Consider the following 19,339-nt stretch of genomic DNA (forward strand, 5'->3'; position numbering starts at 1 on the left):
AAACGCCAGAGGGGGAAAACGGACCAACCGTCGATTGGGAAACGCGACATCAGTAGCTTAAGATTACTTGCGTTGTGAAGTGGCAGTTGCTTTATTAAAGTTCTTTTATTAAAGTGGTAGTTTTGTTATCAAACATTACAATTAAACAAAATCTTAATTGTTGGAATATTATTAAACGACTTGCCTTGTCTTAGTATAAAGCCTAATAATAATGAAAATGTCCGTTCTATTACATGATTAGTATGATACACAAACGTTAACTTACAATAAATGAACATTACCAAATTTATAATCATAATTGTACCATAGGTTTTACGTGTAAACGCTACTAAATAGTTTATATTTATTCACATTCAAGTATAGTTTATTGGAAGAACACCACAAATTAAGTCGGTTTAAATCATCTTGCAGTAATTGTGCATCTTTGAAATTATTAATAACATAATAACATTTTAGAAATTACAAGACACTAAATAGAGGTATACTTACAAAGTGATATCTGAGAATAAGCAAATGAAATTTATTATTTGGAATATGAATTAATTATGCTTTTAAGCATAACAATTGATTACCCTAAAATCGCGCGTATAGTCCGCCCCCGCGCATAGTCCGCAGTTTTTAAATCTCCCTCCTAAAAATCAGATAGTCCGCAACCTCGCGTATAATCCGCGGACAATGTGCGTGTCTGTATGGTTCGATAAGGTTCGATATTTGCTATTTAGGTACCTAAATTTAAGTATCTAGGTACTTTTGAGAATCTTTTTATTTTTGTTATATATTTTATTTTTCATTTATATTGAGAATGCCCAATAAATTTTTTATTTTGCGTTTAAATTTTTTGTTGGTTTTCCTACAGCGTATGCGTATAGTCCGCCCTCGCCTATAGTCCGCCCTCGCATATAGTCCGCACCCGGCGCCACAGTGGGACAGAATCGTATTCTAGGCGGCCAAAAATAAGTTGCAATTGTATCAGGATGAAAATTTGCGTGTGGGGCTTTTTAGATGCGCTGATATGGAATCCGATATTATTTTACCAAAATTCAAGATGGCAGGTATTTTCTAAAAATCATAGCCACTATTAGTAGCTATGATAATAACGTATACCTAACTGGTATTTCGAGGATATATTTACGAATTAATCTTACAACCGCGAAGCTATGTACTCGCCTTCTTATTATTTTTTTTAATTTAGGTTTTTTATTAAACAAGATACTCAATAGGGCTAACATCTCAAAAAATGTATTTTAAATGAAAATGGCTACGTTGTTATTTTTTAAAGTCAATCTAATATATGCAATATTTTTTTAAGAGCAAATCATCATTTTTCTGATCAACAAGTTTTTAATTAACAAAGTAATTTACTGCAATAACATGTAAAAGTTTAACATTCTGAACTTTCACTAAAGTTTTCTTGGTCTTCATCTTCATCTCCCAACTCTTCTTCAGTATCTGATTCGCTTTCGATGTCATCGCTTTCACTGTCATCGGATGAAGCTATTAAATATTTGGCGGTTGAAGAAAGAGGATTGCGGCTCTTTTGTTTAATATTTCTTTTGGAAGCAATTATAGGATCCGATGACACTAATAAAGCATTCATCAAGTCTGCATTAGTGTCCATTCGAGCGGTTTTTCGCGTATGGTGCTCCCTAAGGTACACATAATCTTTGTTACGGGACTCTTGGGCTTCTTCGGATAGCATGCCCACAGGAAGTAATGAATATTTAATTATAATGGGGCCATGCACAAGCACCTTATGTACTGTGGGGGTCATAGGGTACCATTTATATGAATCGACATACAATTTTGCTGTGTCTGCTGCAAATTTTTTAAATTTGTCTTCTTCGATAACTTTTCCACTTGCTATGACAGTCAAAATAACATAAAATCTTTCCAAAATACTTTTGTTAAAACCAGTAATTTCAGACACTTTTTCAAAATGTTGGAAAAACTTTCTGGCAACATTACCAGTGTTTGACGTTCCCTTTCCCTGTATCACTCGGTCTACTTTTACACCAACTTCAAGCCAAAGTCGTTTTTGGATGTTCTTTTTTCTTTCTTGGATTTGTGTCTTTTGTATTTCTGTTAAACCTCTTACTGTGGACTTGCCAATATCTAATTTGTAGGAAACATGAAGCACAAATTCCAAAAATCTTATCCACGCGTGTAGTGTTGAGAGACCAAATCTTAAGTTTTCATGTATTAATTCGAAATCATTCATAGCGTCTAAAACATTCATCTGTTTTGGATTACATTTACACAAGTAGCAACTTTGGGTAGAAGAGTTGGTCAAAGCATTTATAACTTTGCCATCCTCCATAGTACATAGTAATTTATAGTTTATAAGTAATTTTTTTGTACCAAAAACACTTTCAAAAGTTTTCAACTCAGAAATTTCTCTTTCTAAAGAATCAACTTCTGCTTTTGTAATTTCTGTTGTCTCGCGCTTATACATAAATTTTATAGGTCTACAATAAACGGTCGACGCTGGTCTGTTATTTTGCCAAATTGTCAATTTTTTGTTTTCTTCTTTAATTATTACCAATTGTAGAGGAACAATCGAAAATAAGAAGCAATTTGCATCAGAAACGTCAGTGTCACTGTATTCAGCAGAAAATTTTTGCTGATACTCACTATTGTTGGAACTTCCATCACATCCCCATTTTATAATGCATTCAGCAGAATAATTTTCATGTAGAGACTCTTCAATATAAGGTATTAATTTTATTGTACTTAAAAGTCGGTAAGCGGTGTGGTCCAGCAGATCTTGAAGAGGCACTGAAGCTCCTATTTCTTGCACTAATATATTTTCTGGATAACATAATTTTTTTGCAGTTAATACTTTTGAGTATGCTGGGTATAATTTGACTCCTCGTTGTACAGCACCTTTTCTTATATTTATATAATTTTGTTTCGAGAGTTTATTGTCGACTATAAATGCTACTGCCTCTTCAGAAGTGTATTTTTTCGTTGAAGTGTCTACTAAAGATTTGCGATATGCGTTTCTTACGCGAACGGCCCGATTTGGAGAAGTTTGTATGATTTTTACAATGTCTGCAGCTGCATGCTTGCCTTTATTCCATAAAGTATGTTGTGTGGCGCGAATAAGTTCATTTTCTGAAAATCGTTCACTGAGTTCGTGGGCCAATCTCCGTTGTGTTCGATTGCTCGAATCTGAAAACAGTTTTTTTGGTCTGCCGATACTTTTTTTTTTAATTTGTGGAACCTTGTAAACATTTTTCAACCAACCAGAATTCTTAGCTAGAAATTTTGTTTTGCAGCCATGTGCCGTTTTCCATTTTCTATTAAGTACGTTAACAAAATTAAATATTTTTTTATTTATTTCGTCCTCATATTTGCGGAAAATTTGTAAACCGAACCTTTCTCTCAAAAATTCTTGTAAAAATCTTCTATTTGGGGCTGATGATGCCTTCAAAGGTTTACCACAACCAACGTGCACCAGAAGAAGATTAAACATTTCATGGTATGTAGTACTACGGGAACCTTTAAGAGAGAAAAAAAGTGCTGCACTCACGGCTGAACAGATGGGAATATAATATTAATGGAGAAGTATAAAGAAATAATGCCTTTACAAAGTTATGCGATTTTGGTTAGGTAACTTGAAGTAATTCTTTAACTCTGTTCTCCTAAAAATTGAAATATGAAATAAAAAGTTACATTACTTTGACAATCGTTAAAACTTTATGTGTTATCAATATGATGTTACAAGAATTGCGAAACAATCATACTAACCTTCCTGTCTAACACTCATCTCGGGAAATCGACGATATTTACCACAGGATAAAGAAATTCTTAAAAAACAAATGATCTAGAATACACACTTTCTAGGTTCTTGCAAACTTACAACTTACAACTTAGTTCATAGCAAAACTAGTCTTCCATATTATCAACAAACAGCGGTTTGAGCTTATTTAGACATTGACAAATGTATTATGCTAAATCACCAAAGCCTACTAAAAAAATTAAAATTTGGATTTTTGGCCGCGTAGGATACGATTCTGTCCCACTGTGCGGCGTCAGGGAAAACAACGTATGGTCCGCGGACTATACGCGCGATTTTAGGGTAGTAAAGATGCAACAATATTTTTATTCTGTCTATCTATAAATGTATTACTGTTTAAATATCTCGTTATATACTCGATGCGGATATATATTGCTTTTATAATAAAACATTTTTAGTTGATTTTATTAATATTTACAGGATCCACTCTTGTTAAAGAGCTGCAAGATATTACAGTTACTTCGCTAACGGACGCAAACGCAGTAAGTAAAAGAAAACTGATCAGGAGATAAACTGCATTTATTAATGTGAATGTGTTACGAAAATTTTTGTTCCTTAAAATTTGTTAATTTTGCGGTTTATTTCCGTTGATTTCCCCTACTTTTCAATAATTTCCAATTATGTTTTACTGTTTATAATAATGTCCAGTAAATAATTATCAGTATATTTGTATGTTATATGTATATTTATATATTATTAGTTTTCTTACAAAAATTGACAAATATTATAACAATATAAGTGAAAAGCTAGTCCACATTCAAGTGTTGTCTGATGACATAAATTTCTTCAAGGTGTCCTCAAACAAATTCACATTCCTTTGAATCTGTTCAAAGCTACATTCGATATTCACTTCCACCCGATTTACAAAAAAATGTAACTGAAAATTTTCATTCACTAAAACATGTTGCACGTTTGGCTTTTGTGTTTTGATAACTTTACTGTTTTTGAAAACATTACATTTTTAGTGTCACCCTCACAAAAAGAAGGCAATCGAAATGGTATATTTCCATCCAATAAATCCTTAAAATAGTTTTTAATTACGTCTAGGTCTTCGACTGTTTTATCTACAGGTTCCAAATTTTCAAGCTGCCCCATTTTTGCCCTTTCCGATGGAATTTCATGTCTTTCGAATATCCTCCTTTTCGATACTGTTGTTGTCAAATAACCAGGAGAATTGGGAAATATTGTTGGTATTGCCCCATGTTTTAATTTTGGACGCCTTATACGGAATTTAAATCTGAAATGTAAGCATTAGGTACTGTTATAATGTGTTTGGTCTCTTTGCAAGGATCAGGATCTTGTGTAATTCAGACGCCACGACGGTTATATCTAACTGTATTGTTCGTTCCATAAGGTTGGCAGTCACATGTATGGTTGGTTGGTTGCCTACCTTATTTACCTAACATCTTTCCCCTTAAAAATAAAAAAGAAAAAACATATTTCTCTTAACGTAAAGAAAATTAAAACTTAAAGATTAAGCCGCTCCGGCTGGACTATAGGTCGGCCGCTTCTGGTTTTGTATCGTTCATGTTGTTCTGGTTCTAACACAGTTGGTGTTTCACTTGTTTCACATTCACTAGCACTGTCTAATTCTATATAACATCTTAGAGGTTCTTCTCTTTCCTCTTTCCTTTCACAAAGAATTTTATTATAAGTTAGGTTGGGTAATGAACGGTTTTGCATGTACTCATTGCATTTGATAAATTTTCGGTTTCTGATCAAACATGCGCCATTGTCCAACCTAATTTTGTACGTCCTATCTCTAACTTTACTTATGACTTATGACTATTCCAGGTGTCCATGTAGAATTTGGTTTCGTTTGTACATACACATTACAGTTTACAGGAAGATCACCTAGTTTTTTGGTTTTATATTTATTAAAATATTCAGCTTGAACTGCCTGCTTTTGCTTTATTGTTGATGAATTATATTGTGAGGCTACTTTAGGTGTGTGTTTTTTTACTGTCGTTGGAATTAATGTGCGTAATTTACGTGACATCAAGATTTCGGCTGGCGAGACATTCTCAAAAATGGGCGTGCTTCGATATTGCAAGAGTGCCATATATATCTCTTTTTTATCATGCAAATTTTTTTTAAAGATGTTTTTGGCTGTTTGAACATTTCTTTCAGACATTCCATTTGATTTAGCATGAGTTGGTGAAGAAACAATATGTGCAAACTCCCATTCTTTGCAAAAATGATCAAATTCTTTGGATGTATACTGTGTTCCTCCGTCTGTTACTAATGTTACTGGAATTCCATGTCGTGAAAACACAGATTTCATTTTGTTTATGATGTTATGACTAGTCATATTTTGACTGAGATTTTCGATTTCGATGTATTTTGAATAGTAATCAATTAGAAGAAGATACTTGTTTCCATTATACTCGAAAATATCTGAGCCCACTTTATTCCAAGGTAGTATTGGTATTTCATGACTTTTGAGAGGCTCATTACTCTGGATTTAGAGAAATGTAAACATGTATGGCAACTAAGAACACGCTGAGTAATTTCGTTGGTCATCGTAGGCCAAAAGACTGAATCTTTCGCCAGTTTTAAACATTTATTCACGCCTAAATGACTGTAATGGATTCTCTCTATCATGTCTTTGCGCATTTTATATGGAATAACGAGAGACTGACCTTTGTAAATTAAATCGTCAATAACAGTTAATTCGTGTTTGTATTTGGCGTACTGTTTGATTGTATGACTTGCACGTTTAAGATTTTTCGGAAATCCTTCTGTTATCGCGTGTTTTAGTTCCAGCATTTCTGGGTCATTTTGAGTGGCTTCTTTAATTTGATTAATTTTTTCTGGAGTAGCATTAATTTGAGTTTGTATTAGAAACACATGAGCGTCAATTTCCTCCTCTATTTCATCTTTTTGTGTATTGTCAGTATACGTCGCTCGAGATAGCGCGTCCGCTAAGAGCAAATATTTGCCTGGTTTGTAGACTAAATTAATTTCATATTTTTGTAACTGTAATAACATTCTCTGTAATCTCGCTGGGCATTTATTTAATGGCTTTTTAAAGATAGAGATAAGAGGTTGATGGTCCGTTTCGACAGTTACCTTTTTGCCATAAACGTAGTCATGAAATTTTGTTAGACCAAAACAGATTGCCAGGAGCTCCTTCTCTATTTGTGCGTATCTTTGCTGAGTCTCGGTCATTGTTTTGGAAGCATATGCACACGGAAGACTGTTTTGTAAAATTACCGCCCCCAGTCCGTTTTTAGAACTGTCTACTGAAACTGTAACTTCTTTATTTACATCATAAAACTGTAAAACTGGTTTTGACGTTAAAATTTTTTTAATCTCTGTAAATGCTTTTTCCTGGTGACTTGTCCACTCGAAATTTACTTCTTTTTTAATTAAGTCTCGCAAGGGTGAGGTTTTTGTTGAAAATTCTGGAATGAATTTACTAACGTATGTTAACATACCTAACAAACGCTGTACGTCCTGCTTTGAAGTTGGCTGCGGCATGTTCAAAACTGCCTCGATTTTAGAATTATCGGGTTCAATACCTCTCCCGGAAATGTAATGTCCCATGTATTTGAGTTTTGCTACCCCAAATTTGCATTTATTTTGATTGAACTTGACATTGTTTTCTTTTGCAATTTGTAACACCGCTTGCAATCGTGCATCGTGTTCTGCTCTGTTTCGACCCCAAAGGATTATATCATCGATATACACTTCTACTCCTTCTAAATTAAAAATTGATTTGAATTTTGTCTGAAACACTATTGGTGCTGATTTAATTCCATATGGAAGTCGAAGAAATTTGTACCTTCCAAACGGAGTTCCGAATGTACACAAATCCGAACTCATTTTGTCTAGTTGTATTTGATAAAACCCGTTTGTTGCGTCTAGACTACTGAATACGGTAGCACCTGCTAATTTACTTGTTATATGCTCTAAAGTTGGTATCGCACAATATTCCCGCTTTATGGCACGATTCAGGTCTTGTGGATCTAAACAGATACGTAATTTTCCATCTGGTTTCCGTACTACCACTAGTGCATTTACCCAATCTGAGGGACCGTCAACTTTCTCAATAACGTTATGTGCAATTAATTCATCTAGACTTTCTTTTAACTGATTTAATATTGGCAATGGAACTCGCCTTGTCGCATGTACGACTGGTTTGGCGTCAGGCAATAGCTGGATGTGGTGTTCCCCGTGAATACACCCTATTCCTGAGAATACTGTCTCGAATGGTCCCAAAAATTCTCTGTAATTCGTGGAAGTAATTTCATTTGAATTTAAGAAATTGATACGCTTAATTAATTCCAGCTTTTCGCACGTTTGCAAACCCAAAATAGCCTGCTCACCTGAACTAACAATAAAAAAATCTATTAAGTAATTGACATTATTTTTGTTGCACTTTAACCTACAAATGCCTAATACATTTAGGTAATTTCCTGTATAAGACTTTAATTTAACACTTGTCTTTCGTATTTCTGTCATTGGCATTTTCAATAATTTGAATAAATCTAAAGGAAGGACGTTAGCCATTGCGCCCGTATCAACTTTGAAATTAATAAACTTGTCTTTTAATTTTAATTTTGTAAACCATCCGTCCTTAGAATTATTCTGTTGTGTGAGTGTGCCTACAAACAAACAGTTTCTATCATTTTCTATGCTTTTATCAATTGCGTTAACGGCCTTTTGTTTTGGTAAGTTTACACATGCAAGCTTCTTTCGACACACTGACGCAAAATGGTCTTTGTTTTTGCAGAAATTACAAAATTTGCCGAAAGCTGGGCACTTATTTATAGAATGATTTCTACCACACTTACTGCAGTTCGAGATCTGACCTTGCTTCACTTTCTTGTCCTTTGACTTACGGATGACATCCAGCGGAATCTCCTTGTTTTCTATAGCCACTGTGTGCTGCTTTGATGTTTCGATGGCCAAACACAGATCTATAGCCTTTTGTAATGAGAGAGAGTCGTCCTGGAGGAGTCGTTCCCTCATCGTCGAGTTAGTCACCCCGCAGATTATCATGGATTTGATTAGAGAGTCCTCGAGAGTGTCGAATGCACATTTCTGAGCCTGCTTCTTCAATTCTGTGACGAACTGTTCAAAAGCCTGGTTTCCTTGCTGCCTGTACGAGAAGAATTTATAGCGCTCGTATGACAAGTTTTCCTTTGGTACGAAATGAGCTTCGAATTTTTCCATTAAAACTGAGAGTTTACCAGCTTCACCATCAGCGAACTGGAATGTAGTGTATATTTTGAAACCCTCTTCTCCAAGGTAGTGTAGCAGTTGTGCACACTGAATTGTTTGATCCTTCTTGGACACTTCAGAGGCTGTAAGATAATTGTTGAAACGACTTCGCCACGTGGCCCAATTTTCCGCCAAATTTCCTTCCATTCTCATGGGTGCTATTCCTCGCTGTTCACCCATCATTGCTCACTGTACTACACTCACCGCAATGTAGATTCGTTATTTGACTATTTATCCTACCGGCTGCGCCATGTTATAATGTGTTTGGTCTCTTTGCAAGGATCAGGATCTTGTGTAATTCAGACGCCATGACGGTTATATCTAACTGTATTGTTCGTTCCATAAGGTTGGCAGTCACATGTATGGTTGGTTGGTTGCCTACCTTATTTACCTAACAGGTACTCAATACGTTCATCTAATGTACTTACCGAACCAGACTTCCATTCCGTAATTATCTCTGCCGAAGTAAAATGTCTTTTACACACAACATCATGGGATGTGAGATCTCCCCTGGGTATTTTTTTTATCAGATCTGTAATAGATTTTCACATTGATCTGATAAAGGAGTGGATGGAGCCTTGTATACGTTTCCATACGCGAGCGAGTGTAATCAACATAAGAAAGAAATAGCTAGAGCGGTTATGCATCAGTGGGGAAAGGACGGCTGACGACGTATCACGTGCTGGGTGGCAAGAAACACTTCATTTGAACGGGAATTAATACGTTTTCTTACGAATTTGTTCAAACAATCAATTATAACAAACGTCTGTTAATGAAAACTATTTTTTTACGGTTTACATTAAAATTATGTGTAATGTGAAACAACAAAAATCATGTTAAGTGGTGGAGATAGTCTTTTAATAAAATGAAATGTATAGAGAATCTACAATTTATTACGAATTCAGTTAGTACAATAATCTTCTACAAGTTAACTAATCTTGTAGTGTATGTTCATTCGTAATTCTGAAATTTTTAGGATAAAAGTAATTAAACTTGCGATAAAAGTGACAGGGTGCCTAATTAAATTAAACATATTAAACTGTGTGGAATTTTCTACCAAAATCTATTTTCTAAATCCACGTACAAATAACTAAAACAATAATCAATAGATATAAAATTCCCTCTTTTTGAAGCAATAATCCGTTTTTTTCGTAACTCGGAATGTTTAGGGAATCTAACAGATTTTTTAAATTATTTACGAAATCCTTCGTCTGTGTATGCGATTATTACCTATGAAATGAAACAGGATTGCTTTCTTTGCACGTTCTATTCAATTATACGCATAACACGATTTCACGATGTTTAACAAATAGTCCAATAAAATACAACTTAAGAAGACTGTAGACATTTAAATTAGGTAACTTGAGCCTAAAAAACGTAAATTTGAAAAAATACACCTTTAAACACCATGCAACAGCACGAAAGAAACCTCCAGAAACACAGTGCTCTGCAGTTTCGCGTCAATGTTTTGCCACCCAGAGAGCCCTATTTCTGTCCCACTGTGTTGACAACGCGCGTCTCTCTCTAAGTTACTTCCATATAATATTATTTCTATGGATTTTCATCATGTGGGGCACGAAATAACGAAAATTTACCTGTTTCACCTTTGTAACCTGTACGGCACATTGGTACAGGTACAAACTAGTGTTGCTAGTGTCCCTAGATATACTTTGGAAAAGAGTTGTGACACGGATATTTTCTGTCTCTATCTTTATTACATGACGGCATTGATCTAATATTATTTCTAATAAGCATTCACGTTCGGTAGAAGTAACTGACAGAAACTTTTCTGTGGTTAAGTTGCAATCTTAAGATCACTAGAAATTTAAGATTGGCATCAACTGTCTAATTTTCTAATTCAAATGTCAAATCTGAATTGTGTGGAAAAAAAACGAAGTTTTTCTAATTTCAACACGCTTCGTTTCAAGAAAATCCTTAAATACAGCATGGAAACAATTTCCATAAAAGAAATCACGAGAAAGCTCATTTTAAAGGAAAAGAAACAAGAAATATTTCGTGGTTTTCAAAAAATTGGGTAAAACGGAAACAGTTAAACTGGTGGCAAAAATATTCTCCGTAAAGTTCGCTAGTGTTGTCGAGTGTTTTTCGAATTTTAAAATAATACAGATACAGCGGCGCTTGTGCCGTTAATATTATAATCAGAATCAGAAAGACGACTGCGCAGATTTATATACCTACATGCTTTGTTGGTTCCGTTCTACAATTGGTTTTTAAGTTTTATATAATCGTTATTGTTTTGTAAGAGGTAAAACACTCGGCTTTGAAAATAATTGTACGTAATACACGTATAAATTTAGGTTTCCGAAGGCGAAGTTTTTCACATTTTAAACACGTTATAGCTGCCAGAATCAAATTTCTAAGGCGGTACCTATCTCCAATTGCGTGATTGTGGTGAAGATTTACTTTTCATTTTCTTGGATGAGACATGGATATACCAGAACGGATCCATGGTGAAATTGTGGATCCATGATGATGACATCAAAGCTTGTCCTCCTAAAAAAACTAGTGAAGGGAAAAGATTCAAAATTTTTCATGCGGGTTGCTCTTTGGGCTTTTAGAGGGATGCGATTTTCTCCTTGGTTCAAAAATAGATTCACCAGATTACCACAAAACCATCACATTTTCGATATTTGACCTTTACTTACTTACATGTCACATTTTTGATACCTACTTTCTGACATTCCAGTAATACATTATACACTAGAACAATTATGTCCGCAGTTACACAGCTTAAAAAAAAAAGTTACCAAATCTAGTTACATCTACCGAACGTGAATTCATTATATGATAGATAGATAGATAGATAGATGGTTTATTAGTGTCAGTATATGTGTACACATATTTACACGCGTCAGATTTAACCTATCTGTACATATAATATATACTATATTAAACTTACTATACTAAACTAATATAAAACAATCTATTTTGCAACAAGTATGTTTGACTAGGGGAAAAAACAAAAAACAACTTGCATTTCTTTTTCTTTTTTAACACTTTACTCAATGAAATCATTTTCTAAAAATTCCTCAATAGAATAAAATGCCGATTTTACGAGATATGTTTTTATCCTATGTAGAAGTAATTTATTTTCTAACTGTTTATAATTTAAAGGAAGTTTATTAAAAAATTTTACACCAAAATAATTCACACCATCTTGTGATCTCGTTAATCTCAAATATTTACAGCTTAAATCTTGTGTTCTTGTTTGGTGATTGTGAAAATCATTCAGCTTTGGATAAGACTTGATGTTGTTAACGATATGCTCAATACATTTAAGTATGTAGAGAGATGGAAGCGTTAAGATGTCTAGCCTTATAAAATGGTTTCGACAGTCGTCTCTATATCCTATATTCGAAATTATTCTGATGGCCTTTCTTTGTAATTTGATTAACCGTGTTCTTGCACTTGAGTGTCCCCATATTAAGATTCCATATTGTAGGTGACAATGTATTAAGGAAAAGTATACTATTCTTAAATACTTTAAAGAAAGGACATTAGATAAATTGCGTAACAAATAGATATTTTTGGCAATTTTTAAGGCAGTTTCTTCACCATGTTTTATCCAAGTAAGCTGTGAGTCGATGTGTATGCCAAGATATTTTACGGTGATCTGATCTGATTCTGTCTTAGGTTTTACTGAAAATTTTAAGTCTTGTGTCTTGGTTTTATTGAGAGTTAATTTGTTTACAGTGAACCAGTCTTGAGCCTTGGAAAACATTTCACGTTTTTTACTATTTATGCTCTCACTAGTTAAGCCTGATGTACTTATTGTAGTGTCATCTGCATACAATGTTATGCATGACGGTCAGTTATGAAATAGCTATAGTGATTGCTGTCTTTATCTAATTTAGTGATTTAGTTTCAAAAACTTCAAAAGAAATTTCTAGGTTAAGTTACATTTTCAAACAGTGGCGTAGTGCTCCAAATAGCTTGAAATTTTGTTGACAGTACTGATACTGACAGTACCTTGTATTTAAGAAGTGTTATGCGGTACTTCTTACAAGTTTCAACTGGCATCTCTGGTAAAACAGAAAAATACGGAATAGCTAATCATACTGATTTACACTTTATGAGATTATGTCACAATTTGCAGTCAAGTTTGAACACCATTCTGTACCTAAGTACTGTCGTTCCCAACGTAAGATTTAGAGAGTGTATCACATTGTCAGTGTCCAAACATTTTGCTTCTGGTCAAAACAACATTTTGTAATCTAACGAACAGAGAAGGTAATGTGCACCGTGGTAAGAAATTTGAAGCATGTTTAGTAGGTTCTCTATCTACTACTCTATGATAATAGTATATTAAAGAACGAGTTTCATAAGGCAAATATTGAGGCACGAATCCAAGTTTATAGAACGAGCGGCGAAGCCGCGAGTTATATAAAGGATGAGTGCCTCAATGGCCTTATGAACGAGTTATTTATACTATTTTTTCTACCGCACACGTTTTTTCCCAAAATTTAATTGAAATTTGCATTTTTTTTAATCTGGGGACTTTTGTCGTGGTTGGTGATGGGTCGGTCTGACACTAACCACGAAATATTTGAGGTTCGAATTTTCACAACAACAACTGTAATTCGAATCAATTCGAGTTTTTGTAATTTAAAATTGGTTAAAATGTCTTGCGAAGAAGTTACGCGTCCGGAAACATGGGAAATTTTAAGTTTACATTTGCCACTGACATTCACCTGACATTTTTCGTCATGGCTACCAATCTTACCGATCTAAATTACACCAGATCTATTAAAGAACGCCTTTCCGCTATTAACGAACTGCTGTGACGTCATTTGCGTGCGTTAATAGCTCTATTAGAAAACCAAAAAACGTGGGCGGTAGAAAAACAGTGTTTTTACAACGTCCTCACATTTCCATCATGAATATTTACTCTGATATGTAAAATAATCTCAGTAGAAAAATATTGATTCATGTGCCTCTATATTAAATAAAACTTATAAGTTAAAATTTGTTACTTCTTTTAATTAAAATAACAATGAAAAAAAAATACAAAAACAAGCATGGTCATCGAATTTCTGTAACTCGAAATAATAATTAAGAAATGTTCCACAAACAATTAATTAAATGGCCGAAGAATACCATGAGGTTGGATTGAACATTTTTATATAAATGTGGAGCGTCAGCAGCAAAATAAACATTCCTACTTTCGTTATTTGGGTTAACTATCGAATTTTGGAACTGCATTTTTGTACTTTTGATTCTAATTTCTTTTGCAATTTTAGATAATGTGTCTCCGTGTGTGGAATTCCCAGTAAAATGATAACATACGATTTGCTTCCATCGTAAGCTTACACCTCCTAACATAAAAAAAACATGGGTAGCGACTTCATTTAAATTTGTTAATGTTCTTTCCCAAAAGTAATGAGGAACTTCGACAGTATTCTTTACCTGGATTGATTGCTGCTTCGCCTAAAAATAAACAATAATTTCTTTCCTAATCATTAAAATTTTGAATTTTGATTGTTAAATAGGTAAAAATTTCATGTAAAATTCCTGGTAAAAACGGTATGTGCTCAATTTTACGGCATAGGTTTCTACTTGAAGGTAACGGAAAATTTATATTCGGAAGATATAGTTATGTCCTGACGTTCCACAGACAAATTTTGTTTTAATGGCTTCTTCTATTGTTTTATTGTTCCAGCGTTTTGGTAGTTTACATTTCACACTTAAATTTTGAATTTGGTTTTCGTTGAAAATCCCTTCTGTTTTAAGCATCGTCCTTATTTTTGTAATTTACCACTTGTCCTTCTAAACTAGAAATTTTTGCTTTCAAAACATTAATTTCTTTTTCAGCAACCCGCGTTATTTTTTCTGGTAACGTTTTTCATTTGCAGTTTTTTGATGAAGTTGTCTTTTTCGAAAATAGACTGCTGAACTTCATCAATAACATTTTTTTTGCCAAGAACCGGTCATTTTGACGTAAATTCAGCCACATTATAAATTGTTGGAATTGCGTTCTCACATATTTTGCATTCACTTGAAATATAAAATTCTCTTTTTTGAAGTGAACCTGTTGACCAAGGATTAGATGGAAAATACAGTTTTGGACAACAACCTCGCAGATGTAAGCCCTTTTGGCAATTTTTCAAGATGGATATTGCATCTGTTCTCTCCATTTGTTCAGTAATATGTTGTTTTCGGGGTATTTAAACAATTAGAAACCATTTGCTTCTGTATTTCTACAGTTTCGTACATATAGTCGCTTGCATAGATATTGTAGCCGTCCATAGTCGAAATTTGCAAATAAAAATAAAATAAAACCGGCTCAAACGGAGCCGACGACGGCTTGCAAGTTCTGTCACTACGGCACGCGTCGCATCACACAGGGGTGTATTTAAGGCCGATTGCACAAAATCTTAGGGTCACTGTAATCTTACTATTTTCTATCTACGACAAACGATTTGTCACACAGCTACGAAACCGACGATCTAGAGAAAGATGGAAGTTTGAAAATGTATTTCAACAAGTGTAATAACCGTTTGGTGCAGCACAATTGGTTCAAGCAAACTGAAATATGAGAGGAAACAAACAGTCCACGTGGACTAGTTTATAGCCGTGTTTGCTGCTAAGTTGACTAGGTTTTTCGCTCCACCTACCTCCGCAACGATGAATATACCATACCACAACTTGTGTACAGTGAACAGAGCTTCGTTTTTATTGACAAGATTGAGCTAAGAAATGAAACAGATTATATCATAACGGAAAACATGACATTTAATATTAAATACGTCTCTGTGCAACGTGTGCCAGAGTGACGTCAGAATTTGCAAGCCACCGTCGGCTCCGTTTGAACCGGTTTTATTTTATTTTTATTCGCAAATTTCGACTCTATGGACGGCTACAGTATCTATGCAAGCTACTATAACAGACGACGACTATTCTCTTCCACGTCTATGTACTAAATGACAATTACAAATTGTCAAAACATGACTCAAAAAAAGCATCCGTAGCCAGCATAGTAAAATAAAATTTACCATTAATTTTGACGTTTCTTTGACTCTTTTCCAAAGTATATCTAGGGTCTCTAGTACAAACCACTGCCACTTCTTGTCATCTTCGTTTGTCACTTTCCATTAATTGCCTGATGCATCTTTTATTAACTGTGGTTAATAAGAATTACCAAGTTCTTGTCCTATATTAAAAATATTTGGTGAAACAATAATAACACCTCTTTACTTCAATGGAAAACAAGGGCTAGTAACACGCAGCGCCACCTCGGAAATAAAATGGAGCCATCCGAACTACACAGTATAATGTCAGGGCACAGTAGATCAGTAACGAAACTTCAGCAATATTTGCGGAACGGGTGTGACCTTGGGAGCCCGTTCCCGGGAAACACGAAGATTCAAATATTTCGTAGCATTCGTATGTGATTCATATAATACTAATAATTGTACACAAAAATAAAAATGGGTGGCATGTACTAGTGACATTGGCCATTTTTTTCTTTCTTATAAATTATTAATATATTCAAGCAAAACATTTTTATTCAATTTTGACGTTTTAAACTGCGTTTATTAAATCCTTAACAAGTCTGACAAATAAGTTGTTATCCACAAGTGAATTGCAAAATTTTTAATTCACTCTTAATATTTTTAAATCACTCACAAAAAAATAAAAAACAACTTCAGGAACATGAACATTTTGCTTATTATTTTTAATAGTTTTCACAGAATACAATTTGTTTACAATTTTCACTAAAAGGTTGCTGCAACTAAATCAGTATTGTTTGACATATTTGTTTGGCTCTGTGAGACGTCAATTTGGGAATTGTATAAATCCCACACCAATACAATTCCAAAGTGTGTTTCGGAAACTATTTACTACAGATTATTTCGATACGAGTGCAAGAACCAACTGTGAAACACTATTTTATTTGAAATGAAAAATTTGCCAAGGTGTTCTTTTAAACAAACTTCCGCAACACATCTTCCCTGTATTCTCGCTTCTTCAACAATCATTAAGTGATGTGAGTTACCGGAAACTCACCTTGAAAGAACACAACTGTTTATGGTATGTTTGTGGATAGGTACTCATTAATACGAAAATTCTTACACCACCACTTCTGCGAAGTTTGTGTGAACCTATCCACAAACATACCATAAACAGTTGTGTTCTTTCAAGGTGAGTTTCCGGTAACTCACATCACTTAATGATTGTTGAAGAAGCGAGAATACAGGGGAGATGTGTTGTGGAAGTTTGTTTAAAAGAACACCTTGGCAAATTTTTCATTTCAAATAAAATAGTGTTTCACAGTTGGTTCTTGCACTTGTATCAAAATAATCTGTAGTAAATAGTTTCCGAAACACACTTTGGAATTGTATTGGTGTGGGATTTATACAATTCCCAAATTGACGTCTCACAGAGCCAAACAAATATGTCAAACAATACTGATTTAGTTGCAGCAACCTTTTAGTGAAAATTGTAAACAAATTGTATTCTGTGAAAACTATTAAAAATAATAAGCAAAATGTTTATGTTCCTGAAGTTGTTTTTTATTTTTTTGTGAGTGATTTAAAAATATTAAGAGTGAAATAAAAATTTTGCAATTCACTTGTGGATAACAACTTATTTGTCAGAGTTGTTAAGGATTTAATAAACGCAGTTTAAAACGTCAAAATTGAATAAAAATGTTTTGCTTGAATATATTAATGATTTATAAGAAAGAAAAAAATGGCCAATGTCACTAGTACATGCCACCCATTTTTATTTTTGTGTACAATTATTAGTATTATATGAATCACATACGAATGATACGAAATATTTGAATCTTCGTGTTTCCCGGGAACGGGCTCCCAAGGTCACACCCGTTCCCCAAATATTGCTGAAGTTTCGTTACTGATCTACTGTGACTTTGGTTATCTAGTGACTTTAATGGGAGATATTTGAAATTTGGCAGCTTAGTTGCATTGGTTTTGATGGTTTAAGGCTGATCTTCCGGTGGAATTATTTCAGTTAAATGTAATTTTCACAGAGACGTTCTAAAAATCATTCTTCATGTTTTGATGCGACCATTGTTTACTATTTAGTTTTTTGTAAAATAAATAAAATGTATGTTAACGATTTCTAATAACGTTGAATTTTATAGCTATCAAGACATGGAAAATAAATTAATAAGACACAAAATCGTTATAATAGAAGCGGGGCCAAATCTTAATTCCAGCATGACATCGCTGTTGTAGGGAACTTAATTTATTATTTTTATAATAGACTGTGTGGTTTCTAAGATCAACTACAAAATGTTACTGTTTTTACATTATTTTTAATTCTTTTGCGATTGTGATAATTTTTAAATTGGGTGGCGACCTGGCGACATCTAGAAATAGTTTAGGCAACGACCACGGATGACGGCTTAAATTTCGGGTCGGAAAGATCAAAGGCGCCGACACGAGTTGTCCCTACCTGTATATTTCTACATAGACAACCTATTTTACGTTTCTTAAACAGCTTTGATTAATTTTTATTTTTTAAGTAATAATGAACGCATAGGCCTTCAGCTGCGTAATTTAGCGCGATGGTGTCAAGTGAAAATACATTGAAGGCGTCATATCTGTGCGGACAAAACGCTGTACGTGCGCGTCATTCCGCTTGCCCACGTGTTGTGTAGGAACACACCATATTAGCAGCGAAAGTCCGCAGCGTAATTTTGTATTTGTTTGAATTTTTCTAATATTTTGATTTAAAATGATTGACACAGAACGATTTCTCGTTGAATTACAATCACGTGAATGTGTATGGTGTTATTGCTTGTTTAAATTTTGTGTCCTGTCTGGTTATACAATGTCGTAATTTTTCCAATTCGATAATATTTAAAAAATTTCTCTGGATGGCGTCTTCTTTCTTCATATTGGCAATTGAACTGGCCAATGCTTAGCCGTTTTAAATGCAATGGATGTACTCCATATTTTCTTCTTTTAAGATTTTTTATTTAGCGTTTTATTTATGGATGAAGCCACATTTACCAATAACGGGTATGTAAACAGATACAATTCATATTACTATGCCCATCAAAATCCCCAAAGGTATCAGGAAAAGCACTTTCAAGAAGTTAATGCTTGGTGTGGAATTGTTGGTAATTACGTTATTGGTTTACATTGTTTTGAAGGAATTTTAAACGGACCTATGTATCTAAATTTTTTAAAGAGTATTTTAAATGAACTGTTGGAAAACATAGAGCTAGACATATGAAAAATAATTTGGTTTCAAAATGATGCCGCTCCCGCTCATATCAGAGAGACGTTAGGAACTATTTTCACAGAGCGTTTGGACCAA

The 19,339-nt window shown here is 34.1% G+C and overlaps 1 protein-coding gene across 1 annotated transcript in view; it reads left to right on the forward strand.

Annotated features, from left to right (window-relative positions):
- LOC135143119 (heparan sulfate 2-O-sulfotransferase pipe) overlaps window positions 1–19,339 on the forward strand; it is a 268,339-nt gene that overhangs the window by 85,158 nt on the left and 163,842 nt on the right. The window contains exon 3 of the mRNA XM_064074982.1: window positions 4,220–4,281. Within this exon, the coding sequence (XP_063931052.1) occupies window positions 4,220–4,281 (62 nt within the window). The remainder of the gene's footprint in view (window positions 1–4,219; window positions 4,282–19,339) is intronic.

This window comes from Zophobas morio, unplaced genomic scaffold (assembly GCF_036711695.1).
Source record: "Zophobas morio isolate AGI-343-1 ecotype UQ-CSIRO unplaced genomic scaffold, CSIRO_AGI_Zmor_V1 ptg000058l, whole genome shotgun sequence".
Taxonomy (NCBI): domain Eukaryota; kingdom Metazoa; phylum Arthropoda; class Insecta; order Coleoptera; family Tenebrionidae; genus Zophobas; species Zophobas morio.